Source organism: Exophiala dermatitidis, assembly GCF_000230625.1.
Source record: "Exophiala dermatitidis NIH/UT8656 unplaced genomic scaffold supercont1.1, whole genome shotgun sequence".
In the NCBI taxonomy this organism is placed as follows: Eukaryota; Fungi; Ascomycota; class Eurotiomycetes; order Chaetothyriales; family Herpotrichiellaceae; genus Exophiala; species Exophiala dermatitidis.
Window position 1 is genome coordinate 712741 of NW_008751646.1, and position 15179 is coordinate 727919.

At 52.7% G+C, this 15179-nt stretch overlaps 6 protein-coding genes across 6 annotated transcripts; 2 read left to right on the forward strand and 4 right to left on the reverse strand.

Annotated features, from left to right (window-relative positions):
- Window positions 1–146: 146 nt before the first annotated feature.
- HMPREF1120_00259 (uncharacterized protein) lies at window positions 147–2777 on the reverse strand (the record flags this gene model as incomplete). The annotated part of the gene is made up of 1 exon (XM_009154253.1): window positions 147–2777. The coding sequence occupies one exon, from the start codon at window positions 2775–2777 to the stop codon at window positions 147–149; it is 2631 nt and encodes an 876-aa protein (XP_009152501.1).
- A 598-nt stretch (window positions 2778–3375) lies between these two features.
- On the forward strand, window positions 3376–3942 carry HMPREF1120_00260 (uncharacterized protein; the record flags this gene model as incomplete). The annotated part of the gene is made up of 3 exons (XM_009154254.1): window positions 3376–3539; window positions 3605–3705; window positions 3764–3942. 3 exons carry the CDS (start codon window positions 3376–3378, stop codon window positions 3940–3942), a joined length of 444 nt encoding a protein of 147 aa, XP_009152502.1.
- Window positions 3943–4104: 162 nt separating this feature from the next.
- HMPREF1120_00261 (uncharacterized protein) lies at window positions 4105–5018 on the reverse strand (the record flags this gene model as incomplete). Its single annotated transcript, XM_009154255.1, has 3 exons — window positions 4105–4714; window positions 4768–4785; window positions 4837–5018. The coding sequence occupies 3 exons, from the start codon at window positions 5016–5018 to the stop codon at window positions 4105–4107; spliced, it is 810 nt and encodes a 269-aa protein (XP_009152503.1).
- Window positions 5019–5361: 343 nt separating this feature from the next.
- On the forward strand, window positions 5362–6819 carry HMPREF1120_00262 (phosphatidylinositol glycan, class M; the record flags this gene model as incomplete). The annotated part of the gene is made up of 1 exon (XM_009154256.1): window positions 5362–6819. The coding sequence occupies one exon, from the start codon at window positions 5362–5364 to the stop codon at window positions 6817–6819; it is 1458 nt and encodes a 485-aa protein (XP_009152504.1).
- Window positions 6820–6908: 89 nt separating this feature from the next.
- On the reverse strand, window positions 6909–10148 carry HMPREF1120_00263 (uncharacterized protein). Its single transcript, XM_009154257.1, has one exon. It carries the CDS (start codon window positions 9596–9598, stop codon window positions 7619–7621), a length of 1980 nt encoding a protein of 659 aa, XP_009152505.1. The 5' UTR covers window positions 9599–10148; the 3' UTR covers window positions 6909–7618.
- Window positions 10149–10975: 827 nt separating this feature from the next.
- On the reverse strand, window positions 10976–14712 carry HMPREF1120_00264 (bacteriorhodopsin). The gene is made up of 9 exons (XM_009154258.1): window positions 14269–14712; window positions 14151–14217; window positions 13611–14098; window positions 13467–13554; window positions 13373–13419; window positions 12335–13325; window positions 11946–12166; window positions 11659–11909; window positions 10976–11531 (listed from the first exon to the last, which is right to left on the reverse strand). The coding sequence occupies exons 1-6, from the start codon at window positions 14397–14399 to the stop codon at window positions 13244–13246; spliced, it is 903 nt and encodes a 300-aa protein (XP_009152506.1). The 5' UTR covers window positions 14400–14712; the 3' UTR covers window positions 10976–11531; window positions 11659–11909; window positions 11946–12166; window positions 12335–13243.
- Between the last annotated feature and the right edge of the window lie 467 nt (window positions 14713–15179).

Consider the following 15179-nt stretch of genomic DNA (forward strand, 5'->3'; position numbering starts at 1 on the left):
CTGGCCGCTGTGTTCAAGTACTGTAATACTCAAACCCGCTGTCTAGTCTAGCTATTTCTAGGTACGACATGAATCTCACCGTCCTGAAAGAAACTCCTGAGCCACGGAGGGCGCAGATGCCCAGCGACGAGGGTTTTACTTCCTGATCACTGCTGCCCTCTGCCACGACCGGCTCTGCCTCGACGCGCTTTTGCACCGAACCGGAATTTCAAATCATCACTGTCGTTTTCATCGCTGTCCTTCGCGCGGAGGACCGTGACAGGCAGCGTCTTCTGCCTTTTGTTGTCACGGGCACTGCTGGTGATCGAACTGCCAGCTCTCTTCCCAGGCATCGAGGTCGAATTGCTGTTGCCCGAAGCCGCCGTCGCCGCCCCCGATCCGCTATGTGCAGTGGTATTGGAAGCCTGGCTTCTGTCCGCGGCGCGGGTCCGTCTGGGCGTGTCCGGGTCGATTTCATGGTCCATAATCTCCGCTGCTTCGCGCTGAAGCCGTGTCATACCAGGACTGGTGGACACAGGGTGGTCGACACCTCCATCAAAACCGTCGTCATCTTCGCTATCGGAGACAACCGTCGTCCTGGACTGCCGGCTGGCGTTGGTGCGCTGTGTTTGACTCTGCGTCCGTTGGCTTCTGGCTCCCTCTTTTTTCTTGCGCTCTCTTTCTTGCTCCTTTTCCTCCTGCGTTTTCTCCCAGTACTGTTCACCAAGGCCGTAGGTATTTCCCTTGACCTCTACAAGCGGTACAATGACTTTCTTCGCATGACCTCGACGTTGAGGGGCCTCGCCCTTTCTCCGAAAAGCCTTGAAGTTTTTGCGGCCGTTCCATCTTGGGTCCCAATTTTCACTCGGATCACCATCTGTGCCTACGGTCTGTTTGCGTTTGTTGCGCACAGGTAGCTCCATCGCAACCACAGTGACCAAGTTCGCCGGGCCTGTCTCCTCGATGAAGGGTGGTGCAGACTCTAGCTCCTCTTCCTCTCTCCTGGCCGCCTCCTCATTTTGCTCGCGTTGCGCTCTGGCAATTTCACGCACATCTATCTCTCGTTCTTTCTTCACTTTCTTCGCTGCTGCTGCTGCTGCTGCTGCTTTGCGCGGTACATTTCTGTTGCTGACATCATCAACATCAACATTTCCATTGATTCGTGCTTCAGCGAGTTTCCTTCGTTTGAAGGCAGTCGCCGCTGGCAGGAGGTTATCAATCTCCTCGGCAAATGCATCCTCAGGTTCTTCGGATGGAGTTCGCCGGCGCTTTTTTGCTGACTGTGGTTCTTCTTTTATGCTTGAGAGCGGCGTGCGACCCGTTGTATCGGCGCCGGACTCGGAATCGTCCGCGACCTGTTCGTCGTCATTGTATTCCACAACAGCGTCTGGGTCGAAGTCATCGTCAAAATTCTTGAACCGACTTCCTTGAGTGAAGCGGGGCCCTTGGAACGGGCGGGTTATGCTTTGTTGGGCATTGCTGGCCTGAGAAGCAGCAACAGACGAGACTTGGGACGGGCCAGATTTTGGGACGGAGTCTACTCTTGAAGTCTGGCTGGGAGCTGCTTCGGATGGTGCTGCTTCTGCTCTCAGCGACGATCTACGCTGTTCACCAATTTCTGCGGACTCTGTTCGTGGTTGTGTGACCACTGTATTCGCGGCGGACGGTGGAGGAGCTACCCTACCATCCGTGGTGCTTTCGAAAGGAATGCTCTGCTGTAATAAACTAGCATCGTTCGCCAGTATTGCTTCGAGGAACTCTGACTGGTCAATGGCTCTTTGATCCATCTGAAGAGCAGCCTGGTTGATCAAGGCGTTTGTCCAATCTTGCAGATCGTCCTTGCCTTGCCATCGCACTAGAATAATCCTTGCGTCCGCCCAGTTCCTGGTTCCGCCTGTATGCTTCCTTCCTGCGGCTTTCTGTAGAAAGTCGAGCAAATCGTCCGCGGTCGATTCGCCATTGCTCACTTTAAATAACAGTGCCTTTCCATGACCACTGGTGATGACTGGCAGAAGGTTATCGTATTGTGTCTGGTCACCGAACACAAATGTGTAGCCCTCAAAGACAGTACTCCGAGACGTATCAGGCTGGTATGCTTCCGGCGGGCGGATAGTGGGCTCCCTCCCGGGCGGAGGAAGATGAGTTTTTGCGTCTGGCCATGCACTGTCAAAGTCACTCTCCAGTAGAGACAGGTTCTCTTCCTGGCTCAGATTCGTCGGGGTTGCCGCGTATTCCAAAGCATCAATAAACGAGTCAGCCACCAAGTATTTGCCTGTGACCAGAGCCAGCAATCCTTTCGCGGTATTTCGTTTGTTTGCCACGACATGAGTAGTATATTCCAACACAAAGTCGCTGATGGCCTTGATGTCCAGATTCTGAACTCTGGTCTGTTTGGTTTTGAGGACACCGGCCTTGATTTCCTTCTTGAGAAGGTTGAAGGTGAGCACGCATGGTTGCCATCTGATGATGATCTCATGAGGACATGTTCCTGGTCGTATTGAGTTCTCGGCGCTTTTCAATTCTTTGGAAACTCCTTTGATTATTTCACCATTTACAGACGTTCCACTCTTGGACTTTTGGTCCTCGATACTGATTCTCGTACGGGCATGGATATGTGCCGCATCCCCTTCCTTCACAGGATCCACGATGATGATAAAATGCTTTCTTGAAACAGTTTTATGGTCAATCGCAAATTGGACGCCTTCTCTTTTCACTCGCCCAAAAAGATATTTCTGTCCGGGCTTGAGCCACATACGCTTCCCTTGGAGAAAGTCATCGTTCGATTCGAGGATCCACATGGTAGGAACATGGTAGAGAGGGATGGGCGTTGGTACAGCCTTCTCACGAACGGCTTGGTGGGAAGATTTTCAGGCAAGCTGGATGTTTGATGTGACGCGACACGCGAGCTGAAGTGAAGGCGATGAGTAGCGGCAGTGATGCCTAAAGAAATCGATCCCGCAGTTCAAGTTGGCGCCACGATGACCGTTGGCGTACTGTACTACTGTCCAGTGCTAGCAGGCACAGGCTACCGCAGGCGGGGTGCAAGTCGCGAACCCCCAAGAGAGCTCCAAACCCAATGTCCCTCAGGCGCATCGGCGCCGCAGCTTGTCAGTGGCAGCGGCACGCGTGGAGTTCCGGGCGGTTATTGTGTGCAATGCGGTGGATTCTAGGGAGCGGATCAGCAGGGCATCTCGATTAGCATCCCCCGAAATCCCATCGTCGGGGCTGCTATCGTCATTGGTAACCCATCTTCATCCCTGCGAATGAAGTGGCCCGTGACTGCGACGTCAGATACACCAGCGCAAGCATTTATTCAATTGTTTGTTGCCCTCCCTGCTCACTCACCAACCCGCATTGCCCCTCAATTCCATCTGAAGACGACATCCAAAGTTCGCAATGTCCACCACACTCAACGAAGACAATACCCCCGACCTCGCGGTTGACGACAAGCCGATTTCTCCGGTTGAGCGCCGCAACTCACTCGAGAAACATTTACAACACCGCCCCGATGTGCAGGACTTGAAGAATCGCCATATTCTGCTGGATACAAATGCCGCTCCGTTAGTAGCCTGCCCGAAAGGCCATGGTGCTATCTGGTTGGAATAAGTGTACTGACTCACACTAGAGCCCTCCAGGCCAAACAGCATGAACTCGAACGTCAGCAACACTCTGACAATCTTAGGAAGCAACTCGAGAAACGGCCGGATCGGGAGGAGTTGATTGAGCGTAAGGACACTCATCCCCAGAATGAGAATGGGAACCGCTCGTTCTTACAACATAACAGGAAACATTCTCCCAGACTCCAACGCCGCACCCGCACTACAGGCGACCCAACGCAGCCTTGACAAGCATATGAGAGCGGATAGCCTGGAACAGAAGATCCAACAGAGACCCAAGCCGGAGCAGTTGGTCAAGGAAGGGATCTTGGAGCCCGACGCGAATCCGCTTAAGGACCAAGAATAGGTGCAGAGAGCATGTGAGCAACCCACTACTTAAATGGGTATCAGTTCAGCGCAGTCCCTCCATATCGGACGCGATTGATTCAACAGCTCTCGACGCAGCCCAGCATTTTGACTGATGAAGAACATGGCAAAGTACCAGAAGTTCCAGAAAGAAACAACTCTTTCAATAGCTTTCCACCGCGTCCGCTTCTCTTGGCCCATCCGTTAGAGACACGTCTGGCCGCCATCCCTTTGGCCGCTCTTTGCCTCTCACAATCATGCTGTACACGCCGTTCTCCACCTTTTCGATGGAAGTTTTGGTGACCCTGAGTTTCTGGCCAAAGTCCTTCGATAGCGCATAACTTCCATGAGGGTCAAGAGCTTCTAGCTCACTTCTTAAAGATTGCATATCTGTAAGAATATTGGCCTTTGATCCCCCATCCGAACCAGGTAACCGCCCGTTGGTGGCCATGTATGTGATGGCAAACCTCATGAGTTCTCCGGTCATGTCGAATAGACCGAGAACATAGTCCTCATAAGTCAACGTTAGGCCTTGGGGCAATTGAGCGGCTGCTTCCTCGTAGGTCATGACGCCCTGCGTAATTAGATAGTGCTGGAAAAGCACGGCTTCCATGAACTCCTGGATGCCGCCAGAAATGTTGTTGGAGTAGCGGAAAGCATTGAGTCCTTGCAGGTCTGGCACAATACTTTGCAATAGATCTTTGATCGTTGAGTGCATTGGTGTGATTTGTTTGAGGATCGATGCATGAATGGGTTGCCCCAATTCTCTCACCCTGCAAACTTAAGTTATCCAGTTACGCTGAAGGGCTTCTTCACAAGAGCATACCGTTGTAGAGCAAATATGCTAGAGGATTGTCAGTAGATTCCTCATAACTCTCAAGCAGCGTACACTCACATCTTCTTACTCTGTGCAGTGACATCGCGGGATGCTTTGATAATGCGCTCTCTCCGGTCATGATGCTCGTCCAACTCTGAGCGGAAGAACTCAAACATAGGAATGAATGGGGAGCTTTGTTCCGCTGATGCGGAAGAGCGTTCGATCTCCATCCCGTCGTGCGATCTTTTCGTTCCTCCCATTTCTGGCGATCGAACATGCAACAATGAAGACGACGAGGCTGTAGCATAAAAATGCGGCGTAAACTTGAATGCAGAGATACGGGAGTGAAGAGTGTCCTGCCGCTTTTCAAATGCCTGACGTTGACCTTCGCCGCTTTATGACGCTCGCGTGCCATGGGAACTTTCAAGTTCAAACTTCGGATCACATTGAGGTTGCAGTATACGAACGTTGTGTAAGCAGGCAGTACGCCCTCCGCCGTGCAGTCCTCCTTTTCACGCTCCTCCTTCATCAGGGTCGGTATGAGGTTGTCATCCGTCTGAAGAGCAGGGAACAGGAACCAGCCAAAGTCATGCAGCCCACATAATGCCGTCGTTACTTAAATCCTTGTTCTCCTCCCGCACCTCCGTCTTCACCACAGCCTTGCTCCTACGGGCAATCCTGCTGGTGTACGGAGTGTACCAAGACTCTGTGTCAGCCATCAAATACACCGACATCGACTACTACGTCTTTACCGATGCCGCGCGGGCCGTTGCGAGGCATTCATCTCCATACGATCGGGCCACGTACCGGTACACTCCGTTGTTGTCATGGATTCTCCTCCCGACCAGTTGGGGAGGGCACTGGTTCCATTTTGGCAAAGTGCTGTTTGCACTATCGGACCTGATTGCAGGATGGCTCATATTGATGGTTATGAAGAGACGGGGTTTGGAAGAAACAAAAGCGCTGAAATATGCCAGCGTGTGGCTTCTGAATCCGATGGTCGCCAACATCAGCACACGGGGGAGCAGCGAAGGTTTTCTCTGCGTTCTTGTCATGGCGCTCCTCTGGGCCTTTGAGACGAAACAGATCGCACTGTCGGGGACTTTACTAGGAGTTTGCGTACATTTCAAGATCTACCCCTTCATCTACGGAGCCAGCATGCTATGGGCGCTGGAAACCCCTGAAACTACTACGACACCCAACTCCTCATCGAACAACACCATACAGAAACTGGCCACTTTCCTCAACGAGGACCGAATCTTGTTGATTTCCACGTCGCTGCTCACTTTCACTGCGCTCAACGTGCTAATGTACAACATGTACGGCCCACCGTTCCTGCAGCACACTTTTCTCCACCATCTCACCCGAATCGACCACCGACACAACTTTTCTCCATATAACACTCTTCTATATCTTTCCTCGGCCCAGAGAGCCGGAGCTGCTTCTGCCGGATCTTCCTCCCCATCAGCGGCCGCCTTCTCATCCGAATCTCTCGCCTTTGTCCCTCAATTACTTCTTTCGGCCTGTCTTATTCCACTTGCAATGGCCAAACGAGACTTGCCGGCCGCGATGCTCGCCCAGACCCTTGCCTTTGTGACCTTCAACAAGGTCTGCACCTCCCAGTACTTCCTGTGGTATCTGATCTTCCTACCATTATACATGCCGGCCTCGTCGCTGACCAAAAGCCCCGCCCTCGGCCTGACCGCCCTGCTGCTCTGGGTGCTGGGCCAGGCGGCCTGGTTACAGCAAGCCTACCAGCTCGAATTCCTGGGCAGGAGTACCTTTGTGCCGGGCTTGTTTGCCGCAGGTTTGGCCTTCTTCGCCATCAATTGTTGGATTCTCGGCCTCGTGGCCCAGGACGTGGTCGACAATAAGCCTGTGGGCACACCAGCTCGGGGCTCGGGGACCACGTCGTTCACATCGACAAAATCCACTTCTGGAAAAGGAAGCGCAGATGATGAAACATCTCCAACAAGACCGGCGACTTACACCAACTTCGACATCAGCGGTATTGCGAGTGTCCATCTAGGCCCGCGGAACAGGGTGTTGAAGAGTACCTGAACTGCTCGGATTGGACAACGGCGCATGGCTGGACTAATTCGGCTACCCATGAGCCTGTCCTCCGCTATGCACCTTGTGCAGTTGTCCTGAGATAGTACCCGTTAGATATCCTTTGTGTGCATGTATTGTAGGTTTACGCGAGTTTTTGGAAATTGTAATAAAGTCAAGGATATCGGCCACCTCGATGCAGTCAAGTTTCGATTGCTCAATGAGTTTATTACTTCGATTTTGGAATCAGCCCTTTTGCCCAAATTGAGTTCTGTTCATCCCTCCAGCCTCGCCTTTGTCTCTGACAATTGCAAAGCAAACCGCCAGCCACTAACCCCAGACGCACAGAAGGTGATGCTTCAGCAAGGTGACTCCTATCCGCTCCGCTCAGTCCCGTCCTTGCTTTTCGTTCAAGTTCAGGGCAGCCGCTAGTACAATTCCCACCCCATACCAGCTTTTCTGCAAAGGAAAAACAAAAAAAAGAAAACGCCCCTTGAAGTGATGTTGAATCCTAGCCAACAACAAACCCATGCTTTCATTCATGCCCACCCACCCGGTCACGCCTCGCGAAAACAGTCCCCGTAGCCCCACGCCTCCGCCAGAATTCAAAACGCGATGAAAAATGCACTCCTCCAGGCTGCCCTCGTGCATGCCCGACATCATTGGGGTGGTTGAAATATTGTTCAAGTTCAGCTTGTGCTTGGAGGCAGCACATCTCAAAACTTCAGTTCTTCGTCACCCTGACCCGCCATCACTGGGCTGGACCCACTGACGCTGCACCCGCTGTCACCTCGTTGTTGGATGTGGGACGCTATCTCGCATCGGCAACGACTTTGTAACTGCTTGTCTTGATGCTTCGCGGCTTCAGCTTCGGATACAGACTGCAAGTAGAGCCGATCCCAAGCATGGCGCTCGAACTCGAAGTAGGACTACTTGCTCCCACGCCAGTTGTCGTATTGTTGTTGTTGTTGCTGTCACCAACCCCGGTGACGTTGGGAGTACCTGAACTTGATTTTCGATGATAGCCAGCATATTCAATGCCATCGCCTAGCTCCACATACCCGACATCCGGCCTCACTTCACTCAAACGCTCCACAATCTCCTCGTTCCAGATCCCATACACCTTCTTCCCCTCAAGCTGCCAGTACGGGTTGAGCAAGGTGCAAGGAGAATCGAGGTCGATGAAACGGATGCGGACGTAGTTGAGGTGAGGAAACCGAGGCAATGCCTCAACGGTATGCATGACCAAGCGTTCGAACGCCCGGATGAAGACGAGGTTGGTGATACCTGCGCCGTCAGCCATGACGCCCCCGAGCTCGTGGACAATCGTCTCGCCGGTCTGCGGGTCGACATCCGTGACTCGTTGCCGACAGCAGGATTTGACCACAATCTCCAGCGACTTGAGCCGCGGCTCTTCCTTGACGCCGGAGAGCGCGGCCAATGCCGAAGTCCAGAGACACTCGCAGATTTTGCCGGTGAACGTCAACGACTCCAGATGTGGCAGGGCTTTGCCTAACCGCTCACACAAATGAGGTTGACCGGGCAAATAGCTGGATCCCACCGTCATCGGATCCTTGCTGTACATGCCATCGAGAGAAATGTTGATGTGGCGCAGTTGTAAAGGCAAGTTCTGCAGAATGGTGTTGATGGTGGCATCTGCTTCGAATCGAGGCTTTGCGTAGCCACAGTGCCATTCTTCAACGTTGGGCAGGGCCAACTCAATCGTCTTCCAGTGGCTGTAATTCCGCATGATGTTCCAGGCGCCGCGCATGGCGAACGTTCGGATGTTGGGCAGTTTCTCCAGCTGCTGGTTGGGATCTGGGAAGAGAGTCTGGGGGAAGTGTCGGATCATGTTGGATTGCTTGCAGTGGCCGCCTTCGAGGGTGAAGACGCGCGAGTTCGGGAAGAAACAGCTGATGTGGCTGAAGATTTCCGACAGTGTGGCCGAGTACGCCGACAGTTTGAAGCCGTATCCCAAGAAGTCGTTGGCAGGGATTAGACTCTCGTTCGTCTGGCTGGCGAAATGATGATACCCCCCGTTCCGCTCTGGCATTGCTCCCCCTCCTCCCATCATCGGACCTGATGATCGTTGACCCTCTAAAGAAGCTTTGTCTCCCCATACGGGAACCCAGAACTCGATATGACGCACGAGCCTGGTTAGGTGCATGTGGTTGAGGAAAAAGTCCGCTGATTCCGCGAGGCCCGCCCGAGTGCCCTTGATCTTGATGTGTCGGTATATTCGTTCCTGGACCAGGTCTCGCCATGCAGGCGACACAAGAGCCAGGTCCGCAACTGCTTTTCTTCGAGGATGTCGCATGAGAGAAGAGACGCTCTTTCCTCGTAGTGATGTGCTGGCCGCATATACCGAGTGCATGTCTCCGAAGATGAAGTCGAGCACTTTGCCCTGCACTTCGAGAGGAAGGTCGTGCAGCGACGCCTTGGCTTGTTCAGGAGGCCTTTGAACAACGTCTCCATCACCGTCGCTCTGCATCGACGCATCCATCCTATCATTGTCTGACTGCAATAGTGGGAGGCTGGTCGCTTTGACCGTGAGGACTCCCATTGACTGCCCATCCTGTTCCGGCCGGTCTGTAACGCAGGTGACTGAAGGTGCGCACTTTCGCGGCGTGGCTAGTGGAGGAAATGGAACGTCCGACTTGGAGGATTTCATTGGTGCAAAGTGTCGTTCATAGATATCTTGAGACTGGTTCGAGTCATTGTCCAGCACCATCTCTTGGACTAGCATGTTCACGGATGACTGCACCGGCCCGCAGCCGGCAGACTTGGGCATGGTATGCTGCTATTGGAGGCCTGTCGGCTTGTTGTGTCCTGAAGGACACGTTTGTTTTGTTTCTCCGACCAAGCCCCGCGACGTCTTTCACTGTCCAACTCGCTTGCAGGGCGTTTGCTGTGAAGGAGAGGCGGCTGTTTGGGGCTGGGTTGTTTTGTGTGAGCGGTTGGGTCTGATTTAGTGGGAAGACGCCCGGAAAAGGCGCCAGTCGCAGGGAACGAAATCAAGTATGCAGAACGGCGAAGTGGTACTGGCGGTCTCGCTGTGAGAGGATTGAGCTCTACTCAGGGCTGGATGAGGAGTGGTAGTAGTTCGCAAGCAAAGGGGCTGCGGAAGGCTGTCGTATGTTTGAAAGTCCCATATCCAGGTGGAGATAGACCGGGCTCGGGCGCTTGAGTGGAATTGAGTGTCATGTCAATTCCAGATGCTTGATGGAGCCCTTGGCCACCGACTACTGTTGATGTGCTCCACTTTCTGGCTGGTGAAACTTCACATTTGGGCATCGAAGCCTCGGGGGAGGGAGGCAGAGTTCGTTGAGGCTTCACTGAGGCTTTAATGAGACTTTGGCGAAGGATTGGCTCAGCCTTGCACCGCCACAAAGTGCAGTTGATAGGATCACGTGTGCATATCACAGCTTTCTTATCGACAGACACACATAAGGCACATCAAGCACACCACAGTACAAGGACACCATTTTATGGAGGAGTTGTGACAAAGTTCTATTAAGGTAGGACACGTTTGCTCCGCCGACAAACACCTTCTGTCTCCAGATCACGTTTGGATGGCTATTCCAACGCCTGAAAATTGCCCCTTCAAGTTGTCCAAGGCTGGCTTGTCTTCAGGTCTTCGGTCATCATCTTGGACTGTACAGGTATTGTCCAACATATAGTTGACTGTCCACCTTCATTCCATACTACATGTGACCTGATCAATTATTTGACATCCTCCCCATGGATCCCAACCGCCCGCGGCTACCCAGGCAGGATGCTTCGGTCCCTCTCAAGCTCAACCTCCTTCTCATTCCGGGGGACGATATGAACCCCTGCGGTCCGGTGCACATCCATCCTCTTGCGCTGATACAGATTGACATAGGTAGGGAATACCATGCCCACATATGCCTAGTCCTCAGAATGAGTGTGGCAAATGGGCGTTGTGAGCCGTGACAACAGCACCCGTCGTGCTGGGCCAGACCGTCCCGCCGCAGATGGCTGCCACCGACCAACTGCCTCCGCGCTTGGTGTGGATACCAAGATCTCGCAATGCTATGGTAAACGCGGTAGCAAAGCAGCAGCTCTCGAACACGAACAGCATGATATGAGCTGATACTAGTGGTCGTGCTGGATATCTTCTACAATGGACTGAAAGTAGGAGCATAGGAGACACAACCGATTAGATCCATGCTAATAAGAGATAGATACTCCCTCCCTCCTTTGCCTCGGGCTGTTGTTCTCTTCCATGGTAGATAAGCGTACCAGTAATCGCGAAACAAAACCCGGGTCACCTAGGTAAGATAAAATAGATAGCTGGACTAACATACTAGTATAGCCACAATAGACCGGACCGATATATCCCTCTCCGGCTGGAATCGTTTCCGTTTCCTTTTTCTGTCTTTCCTGTTCGTCCCTCTTGCTTTACTTGGTTCAAGTTGTTTGCTCATCAACATCATCAATTCTCAGTCACCAACTACGCTGGGCCCCATCAACATACTTGCATTCGACTTCGGGACACATGATGTCCACCGAACGAATTAAAGACATATAGTCTGATCAGCCACTCAGTGGTCAGTCACACTCCCAAAATCGGTTTCTCTCCTCGCCACCTCATAGCATCATGGCCACGATCACGCTGCTTGGATTGAGACGATCCCATCGCATTCGGCCCTTGTCACAGTGGTCGCCGTCGACGCTGTGATAGTAGTGGAGTATTTGACTTCCTATAAGCAAGCAACAAGCACCCATGGTGCACCGAGTTAGTAAAGCACAACCCCCCGAGAAAAAAGAATGAAAGGGCGAGGAGAGGAACCACCACCCTCTCCCCCATAAGGTAGGTAGGAACCTTACCACGAGAATATGAAACAGCGGAAGCACTTCAATCGCAGTGCAGCCTCCGCAATCGTACAGCTTGTACGTATACGTCGTCAGCGTGTAACTGGTAAATGTTGGGCCCCAGTTGACGTCCGGCTTGGTGTACGCGGTATATGTACATGGTTTGATGGGGCCGCCTGGTTGAGTGACTTGACGTGGCTGAATGGGTCCGCCTGGTTGAATAGGTCCGCCTGGTTGAAACGACCCTCCTGTTTGAATAGGTCCGCCTGGTTGGAAGGATACCCCAGTTTGAATAGGTCCGCCTGGTTGGAAAGATCCGCCTGGCAGAGTGATTTGGCGTGGATGAATGGGTCCGCCGGGTTGAGTTGGGTCTGGTTGAATAGGCCCGCCTGGTACCGTAGTGTCTGGGACAATTGGACCGCCTGGCAACGTGGTGTCTGGTATAATCGGCCCACCTGGTTGAGTGGTGTCCGGTTTAATCGGTCCGCCTGGTATGATAGAGCCTGGTACAATCGATCCGACACTGCCAGAGGTTTCGGGGGGTCAGCCTCAAAATTCAGTATTGGATACACCTCAAGCAGAGGTCTTCAAATACTGCCCCCTACTATGACCACCAACACCAGATCAAAGTGTGCCTCCAGGAGAGACAACTGGTGGCCCCAGTCACAGAATTATATGTCCCTGTACGTACCTGATAGTGAATGGTGGTGGGAGCGCATAGACCTGGCCAAACAATGCCAGCAGCAAGGCGGTGGCAAAACAGAGTGAGAAGTGCATGCTTGATCCCTGGTCAACACCAATGTTTGTTTTCTTGGTTGCAGCAGGAAAGTCGTGGCGTAATTATAATTCTCAGTCTGAGCCAGCACGCAACTTCAACAGAAGATTCAAACAGATGAACCACCCTCCTCCGAGAAAAGAGAGACATATCATTAGGCAAGATATAAGAAGTCAAGAGTCCATTGCCCATTTCCGGCACGGCCCGAAGAGCTGACCGCCAGGTGAGCACTGTCAGGCGTTCCCGAAGAACCCGAAGGCTTGGGAATGGCGATTTTCAAAGGTTCAGTGCAGTTACACTGTAACCGACGCACCATCGTTGCGGGAGGCTGCGATCGACTCGCTCTTCCTAGCCTGGGCCGGCGTCAACGCCTCGCAGCACACCACAGACATGGCTATGGTCGGTTGGAAGTGACAAAACCTGGGGAATGGCATATATCATGAGAGATGTAGGGTGAAAGACGGATGATCTGGCTCTGGAAAAAAAATTGTCATTGTGCCGTGCAACCTTCAGCCAGATTTTTGTCATGCAGCGAAATAAAGGTTGCTAGTGTACAATTGGTTCGCTTAGCTTGTTCACATCGAGCTGCTGCGGAGAGACAAAGGCCGAGCTCGAGAAAGAAAATGCTTGTGATCAATTTAGCCTGCACGGTGATGCACTTCAAAGGTGATCCCAATATGCATCGGCGCTCATTACCACTCCTCCTCCGTCTTCGTCATTATCCTTGCACCGCGTCCCCCGTGCTCATTATCGTCCTGCTTCTTTGGGAGAGGGTTTTGCGGGGAATCCTCGGCCAAAGTTGGGTTCGGACATCGGCAAATGCCCTTAAGCTTCATCGTCGTCCCCGACGCGGAGAGCTCCCTGGGTGCCAAAGCCATGGGCCCAGAATCCTTCAAGGGATGGGGTGCTACAGTTGTCAGTGTCGCTCACAGTAACCTGATGGAGACAACTTACGTGCTAGCCATGCTGTCATGTGTGAACAAGAGCCAGAAACCAAATACCTGCAACCAGTTAGAATGTTTTATCGGAAGCCAGCGGCTTTACTCACAGGTTTGGCGAGAATGTCCAAAACAGCATATGCAATGACCTCGGCATCAACAGAGATGATATGGGCACCCTCAGAAAGAGCCCAGATGCTATATTTCTTGTCAGCAGCTGTGATATTCGGGATGACCAATCATGAGACGCTTACATAGGGTACAGAGTCCAGACGATCAAAGTGAAACCGGCAATGGAGCCATAGAAGGCCTTGGTCTTGCTGTCTTTGTTGGCCACAGCCTGCCGTCCATTGAAGGCGAGTTGATAGATGATGACCAAATAAGCAATGCAAGCCCATGCATACCAGCCCCATGTCTGTGCCTTGTTATGGCCGAAGGCAGCAAAGAGACCCGTCAAGATCATGATGACATCGGCTCCAACGGCAACCAGAATATTGGCACCACTAAGACCGGCCAGGAGAGCCAGATCCAGCAGGAGAAGCGGGGTTGTGATGGTCCAGTCAACATATCTTGCCCAGTAGACTTCACGGTTGATCACTTGGTGTGTGTCTGGCACCTTCTTGTGAGACTCAGTCACGGTATATTTGGTATAGCCGAATCCGCTTCCAGTCGCCATGGCGAAGTAGGACAGAAAGGCGAAGGTGGTGATGAAGGCAGTCAGGATATGGAACAGCCGTTTTTGCTGCAACTGGTCAGTAAAGGCGGAAGCGGATTGCTGGGAAGCCTCAACATACCACAGGCACGCGGTAAGCCATGCCATAGAAGGCGAGCGATGAAAGGGCCATCAGAACCGTTACGACCCTGCCACTTTGTGAGCAACTGCACCCGGCTTATGAGGACAACTTAGCATACCAGAGGGTTCGGTGCCCTACAACTCCTGCCTGTTCATAGATTGTAGGGTTCGGAATGACGGTAGGGATGGGAGCCACCGACGAGGTGGCCGACGGTAGCCCCGTCTTCGCCATATCTGGATAGACGATCATTGTGGACGTGAATTCAGATCGTGGAAGAAACAAGTGTCAATGAAACTTTATGGTATGCTATGGCAACAACAGACACGGCGAGAAAACGGTAGGCCGTGGAATAGATGGAGATGTGTACGCAGTTTTACCGTTGTTGGGATGGATGGAATATGGAAAGCAGCAGTTGAAGGAAATACAGTGGTACAGAGAGGGGAGGTCAGGAAGAAGCTGTGGACATAAGTACTACTCCTAAGAAGTCACCTGCCAGCGGGCAGTCGGTTGTGGTCGGTAGCAGGAAGGACGAGGACGAGGACAACAGGAGTGATGACGAAGGAGCTCCAGTAGCAACTCGCCTCACCGTCCATCGGCCTGCCAACGCGTTGACGGCATTGGCTCACAGCACCCCCGCCTGTCTGCCGCTCCATTGAAGCAGTGCAGTGTCCCATCTCACAAACTGCTACAATTGCCACTGTGCTGCCGCCTAGTTCGATGCAGAATATTTACGTCTTGAGCATTTTCAGTGGTGATCAGTTGGATCGGACTTGCATGCCCTTGGTTTCTTCTCGGAGGAGCTTCAAGTTCGATTCCTGGCTAGGCAGTGCTTGAAATGCAGATGTCCGATGCGTCCGATGAGAGTGGGAAGATCGTTCACAAGTTGCGGGGCACACCTTTAACATGGCCCTCCGAGGCAGGGGCGCCCCATGTTTCGATACTGCACCTTCCTGGGATCTTTTTCTTGGTAGCGCCCATTGCGGCCTAGCTTGCGCAGGCGCCAGCCTGAAGGGGCCAATGATCTCGTCA